Source organism: Monodon monoceros, unplaced genomic scaffold, assembly GCF_005190385.1.
Source record: "Monodon monoceros isolate NGI ecotype Baffin Bay Population unplaced genomic scaffold, NGI_Narwhal_1 Super_Scaffold_7, whole genome shotgun sequence".
Classification (NCBI taxonomy): Eukaryota; Metazoa; Chordata; class Mammalia; order Artiodactyla; family Monodontidae; genus Monodon; species Monodon monoceros.
The window spans coordinates 100935006-100940885 of NW_021703784.1; the positions used below are offsets into that span (position 1 = coordinate 100935006).

General features: G+C 54.6%; 1 protein-coding gene and 1 non-coding gene across 2 annotated transcripts in view; one reads left to right on the forward strand and one right to left on the reverse strand.

Annotated features, from left to right (window-relative positions):
* Positions 1-294: 294 nt before the first annotated feature.
* LOC114887875 lies at positions 295-401 on the reverse strand. Its single transcript, XR_003791636.1, has one exon. It is a non-coding gene; the product is annotated as a U6 spliceosomal RNA (small nuclear RNA).
* A 2983-nt stretch (positions 402-3384) lies between these two features.
* The window catches only part of TSGA10IP (testis specific 10 interacting protein), an 8801-nt gene continuing 6305 nt past the window's right edge, over positions 3385-5880 (forward strand). Inside the window, exons 1-4 of the mRNA XM_029209670.1 lie at positions 3385-3531; positions 4411-4544; positions 4642-5330; positions 5500-5647. Coding sequence (XP_029065503.1) covers positions 3385-3531; positions 4411-4544; positions 4642-5330; positions 5500-5647 — 1118 coding nt within the window. The remainder of the gene's footprint in view (positions 3532-4410; positions 4545-4641; positions 5331-5499; positions 5648-5880) is intronic.

Consider the following 5880-nt stretch of genomic DNA (forward strand, 5'->3'; position numbering starts at 1 on the left):
TGGGAATGAAGAGCAAAGATAAAGGAGAAAAAATGCTAAACCAGAACAAGAGATTGACCTTGTATCCATTGGTGATTCTCATACACTGTGAAATAAGGAACATAATCAACTCAGCGCCCTGTGCCCAAGGACCAGAAGAGAAATGTGCAAAGGACGCGAACAGGGAATTCACAGAGGAAGCGCAAATGGCCCATAAAGATAGGAAAATATACGAATCTCACAAATAATGAAGAGAATGCAAGTTATAACAACGAGTTTGTATTTTTTCACCTATGAGATTAACAAAGATTTTTTTTTAATATGGTACGCTTCACAAATTTCCATGTCATCCTTGTACAGGGTCCACGCTGATCTTCTCCGTGTCGTTCCAATTTTAGTATATGTGCTGCTGAAGTGAGCACAGCAAAGGTTTCTTTAAATTTTACTATGTTTTGCTGGCGAGGGTGTAAACACTGTGGATTGAAATCTATATTGATTGAGCATTTGGGGACAGTGATTAAGCGTTATCAAAATTAAATTGCCGACAGCCAACAAGTTTGCTTAAAGGAACTTATCTTGCAGAAACACCTCATGTGCAAAGGCGCATTTCCAAGGATGTCACTGCTGCAATGTCTGTCCCAGGGAAGCTAGCAGAAGCTGTGTGCGTGTCTGACAGGAGGAGATGAGTTTAGTACATGTCAGACATATGGTGACAACCAGTGTGAAGGCTGAGGTAGCTCTGCATGTACTGACATGGAAAGATAAGCATAATATACTATTAACCAAAAATGTATGATGTCACTTTTGTTGAGAAATTACACACACACACATGCAAAATCACAAGACATTAAAAAGGTCCACGGTTTCAGGTCTCTTTTGGCATTGAAGGCCAAGCATAAGTCAATAGTTCAAGGGCTCCCGTGTTCCGAAGCAGGTGCTTGTGGTGGGACCTGCAGGTAGATGGGGCAGATGGATCACACAGGACCTAGTAGGCCATGGTAAGGACTTCGGCTTTTACTCCTCAAGAGGTGGGATCCCGGGAATTCCTTGGCAGTCCAGTGGTTGGGAGTCGGCGTTTCCACTGCAGGGGGCCTGGGTTCCATCCCTGGTTGAACTAAGATCCCGCAAGACTGTGGCGCAGCCAAAAAGAGAGGGGGTGGGAATCCATTGGAGGGTTTTAAACAAAGGCAGGACAGGCTCCGGTCTTAACAGGATCACTCTGGCTGCTGAGTAGAGAACAGGCTTGGGGCAAGAGCAGAAGCTGGGCGCAGGGGCTACTGCAGTGATCCGGATGAGAAGGGGTGGAGGCTTGGGGGAGCGTGCTAATGGTGGTGGAGGGGAGAAGTGGCTGGATTCTGTGTGTATTCTGAAGGCGGCAGCAGCAGGGTTTGCTAGTGCTTGGGGTGTGGAGTGTGAAGGAAAGAGAGGAGTCCACAGTGACACCAGAATTTTGGTGTGAGCAGCAGGAAGGATGGATGTGGCCTTGACTGAGATGGGGCAGATGGAAAGTCTGAATTTCAACATGTCAAATTAACCAATATGCTTATTCATCATCCAAGTGGAGTTGTCGAATGGGCCGTTGGATATGAGTCTGGACTTTGCGGGAGAGGTCAGTGCTGAGATATGTAAACTCGGGCAGACCTGGAAGGTGATAGATGGCTTTTAAGGCCAGCAGACTGGAGGAGCTCACTTGAGGAGTGAGTGTGGCTGGAAAGGTCTGTAGACACCTTGTGAAAATATTTACCTGAGGAACCCAGACCCGTCCTCTGCCAAGGAAGGAAGTAGCCCAGAGTTTGTCCAAAAAATCAATTCGGTGGGGGTCTGGAGGGGACTGGCTCTCTGAAAATGGAGCAGCCCACACACTTGCCCTACACCTGGGGTCCCACGGGTGACATTCAGCAGAGGAAGTGCGTGGGCGGGGCTGGCAGCCCACCAGAAAGGGCAGAGCTGACCTATTTTGAATGGAAAAGATCTTCCCCTGGAGCATTCTTTAGGTTGTTCAGTGAAATGTGCTCATTGCAGAGGTGCTACTGGGATGGAGTCTGCAAGCAGACAGGGGTCCACAGCAACAAAGCTCTGAGCAAAGCATGCCCGTAGGGCATCTGCTGGGATTTTCTTCCGCGGGCAGTCTCACCGGGGCCGCACTGTTGGCTGATTAATAACAACTCTTACCTGGTAGCTGTGACGAGCTGTGGAAATGTTCCATGATGCATGTGTGTATATATTAACTGATCTAATCCTTGCCACAGCCCTAGAAGGTAGACACTATTATAACCAGCCCCATGTTGTCCATGAGGAAACAGAGAAGGTACGTGACACGTGGAGCGGCTGGGATCTCAACCCCCGTGCTTCCTCTGTTTTTTGGTGTGTTTTTTTTGGCCATGCCCTGCAGCTTGCGGGATCTTAGTTCCCCCAGCAGGGGTCAAACCCCTGCCCCTGCAGTGGAAGTGCGGAGTCCTAACCACTGGATCAGGGGGAAGTCCCTTTCCTCTGTTCTCCTGACCATCGTACTCTGCGGCCTACCAATAGTCATCAGTGATTTTTAGCAGTTTTAACCAACATTTACCGAGTGTGTTGCCTTTGTGATTTCATTGAATCCTTGCAACAAACCTACGGGATGGGCCTCTGATTCCAGTTTGGCAGAGGGGAGAAGTGACTTGCCCAAGGTCACAGAGCCGGTGAGAGGCTAAGCCAGGCTACTCCATCTCCAGGGCCTCAGCTCGGCACCATGTCCCTATACTGCTGGTCATAGTGGTCAGCTCCCGGCATCTCACGGGGATTTACCATGTCAAGGCTTTTTGGCGATGCTTAGAAGTTTGGAATGAGAGCTGCATGTTCTCCCTCCAGAGCCTCCTCAGTGCTCTGGTTTGCCTGCTGCCTTGTTCCTGGACGTGGTATTCAACTTCCTGGCCTTTCCTGTCCTGTCAGGGCCTCGGAGGGTAAGTGGTTTGAAGAAGATCTTGTTGTGAGGGTTCAGTTTGCCCCTTACATGGCCTCAGCAGGGGCTGAGGGGCAGCAAGGAGGCAGGCAGAGGGAGAGGGACACGGCAGGCGCCATCTGCCATCTTCATAGGGTGTGAGGACCCTTTGAGATGGAGAGTCCTGAGACCCCTTTGATAGATAGATGGTGAAACAGGCTGAGCAAGGGCAGGGGGGAATTGTACTAGGTCAACGGAGAGTCCTGCAGAATCAGGAGCGGAGGCAGGCCTTGGCCCTGGATCTCTGGACTCCCAGGCCTGGACTCTTTCTCAGCATCCTGCCCAACTCTCCCCTCCAGAAGGAAGTAGGACTTATATATACCCTTCCTGGCCTGCTTTTGCCAGAGCCCTTGAGACTGGCTGAGGACTGGTTGCCATAGAGACGGTCAGACAGTTCCAAGGTTGGCAGATGTGGGGCGGGGCGGGGGATGGGACAAGACACCAACATGCTAAATGCCCACCAACAGTTGGTAAGGACCGCACTGGGGAGACCAGGGCAAGACACACCACAGCAGGCTCCAGGGACAGTCACATGTCTGCTCAAGCTTCTCTCAAGCATCCCCCAAGCTGAGCAGGTGAGGGGGGCCCCTTGGGGGGATAGCCAACTGCCCAGAGGCAGGTTGGATCTCTGGGGTGGGGAGGCTAGGGCTGAGGGAGGCCCTTAAGAAGCCACGAGACTGGAGCTGAGGCCCAGGTGAGAGTCAGGGAGGCCCCAGGCGGGCAGGGACTACAGGGAGGCCTGCAGGATGTCGGGTGAAGACAAGGATGATGCCCAGGGATGACTCCCAGGCTTCTGATGGAGCAACTTCAGCAACACTGCAGGAGGATCAGGATTTCGGGAAAGACAACGAGTTTTTCCCACTTTGGCTTAGTAAGTCCAGGGCCCTGTGGGGCATTCAGAAGAGCTATCCGGAGCCCGGAGGCAGTACAGTGCAACGGTGACAAATCTGGGCTCTGGGGACAGACTCAACACACTCAGGTCCTGGCTTCACTTACCGGCTGTGTGACCTTAGCCAAGTGATTTCCCCTCTCTGAGCCCGTGTTCTCATCTGCATGACAGGGGTGAGAGCGAATACCTACCTCATGGATCCTTGGGGAGGTTAGACGAGTTAATACTTGAAAGTCCTGAGCACCCAGTAGGTGCTCAGTAAATAGCAGTTGTTGCTATTTTAATATTAATAATTCAGGTCATGATCAGTCAGTTTCAGTGGGAACAAGGGCCCAGAGGGGCCAGACTGACAGAAAAGGAGGGTCCTGGGACTTCCCCGGCGGTCCAGTGGTTAAGACTCCGAGCTTCCACTGCATGGGGTGTGGGTTCGATCCCTGGTCAGGGAACTAAGATCCCACATGCCGTGTGGCACAGCCATAAAACAAACAAACAAACAAACAAAAGAACAGGAGGGTCCCCTGGGGGAGCTGCTCAGAGCTGGGCCTCCTCTCCTGTCTTTGCCCAGGGGAGTCTTGGGAGCAGTGATGGTGTAATTCAGGGCCAGCAGCAGAGGTCTGTGAGCGCAGGGCAGATGGCAAAGAAGGACCGGAGGCCCGGGGACCGGAACAAGAAGGGGCAAGGCTCTGCTGAGGCTGAGGAGTAAGCAGCTGCGAGGGGCCGGGGGGGGGTGTGCCAGGCCCCAGTTGGGGCCAGCGCACAGACCCTGACCCCTGCCCCTTGCCCTCTTCCTCCTCAGTCTGGTCCCCTCTCCTCCTCGGAAACCCTCCTTCCCCTTCCAGTGGGTCTGGGAGAGCTTCACCACAGATGGCCGGGCTCCGCTTCAGCCGGGCTCCGCCTCGGCCCCTGGCCACCAAGCCCTGCCCTTGCCCCCAGCGGTCCATCGGCACAAGTCCAGGCGCAAGTCCACGGCCAACAACCCGGAGGCCCGTGGCCTCCGCTGGAAGACAGAGGCGCCAGATCTGGAGAGGAGACAGCAGCTCAGGGCCTGTAAGTGCATCCCCATCCCTCCTGGCAAAGCGGGGAGCCAAGAGCCGGAGTTGCCTGGGAAGAGCTCAGGATCGGGGCCGGAGGCCGAGCCAGAAGGCCTGGGCGCTGAGGTGGCCGAGAGGGCTCTGAGCCCCGGGGAACTGCCCCAGCTCCCCAGAAGGGGGTCGATCTTGGAGGAGGAGCCATTTGCAGAGGCCACAGAGGAGGCCGAGGAGGGGGAGCACAGGGTCCCCCAGAGGAGGAGGGCTAGTTCTCCAAGAAAGGGGCGGAATTCTGGCGAGGAGGCCTGGGACGAGAGTGAACTGCGGAGCCAGGGGAGTGGCTCTGGCTCCAACAACCTCCGAGGACCACAGAGGAGGAGGCCAAGGGCCAGGGAGCTGGAGGGGCCGAGGAACCTGGAGGAGCCGCAGAGACAGCTGCAGCAGGACTTGGACTGTGGTGAGCGTGGGGCTCAGGGCCCGGGTTCCCCCACGAAGCCGCACAGTGCGGAGAGGGGCTGGAGCCAGCCACCTGGCTGGGCTGGGCTGGGCTGCGCTCCAGGTGCGGGGAGGGATTGCCCAAGGGGCCAGGAGAGACGGCAGTGCCTGATTTGTCCCTCTGTGCACAGATCCCGAAAAGCTGCCCTGGGAGCCATCGCGGGCTGCTGTTCAGGCCTCCCGCTGGAACAGGAAGGCCCATGCCTTGGGAGCTGATGAGACTTGCCTGTTTGCAAACTTCCCTAACCGCACCTTCCACAAACGACAGGAGGCCACCAGGTGAGGTGGAGACGAAGAAGGGTGGGAGCAAAGCACAGGGACTAGAGAAGGAGCTAGTTCTTCAGGAGACAGTCATTCATCCTCTCATTCATTCCTTCATTTATCCATTCACCAGTCTTTCTGATCATCCAATCATCCATCCACCATCCACCATCCATCCATCCACCATCCACCATCCATCCATCCATCCACCATCCATGCATCCATCCATCCACCATCCATCCATCCATCCA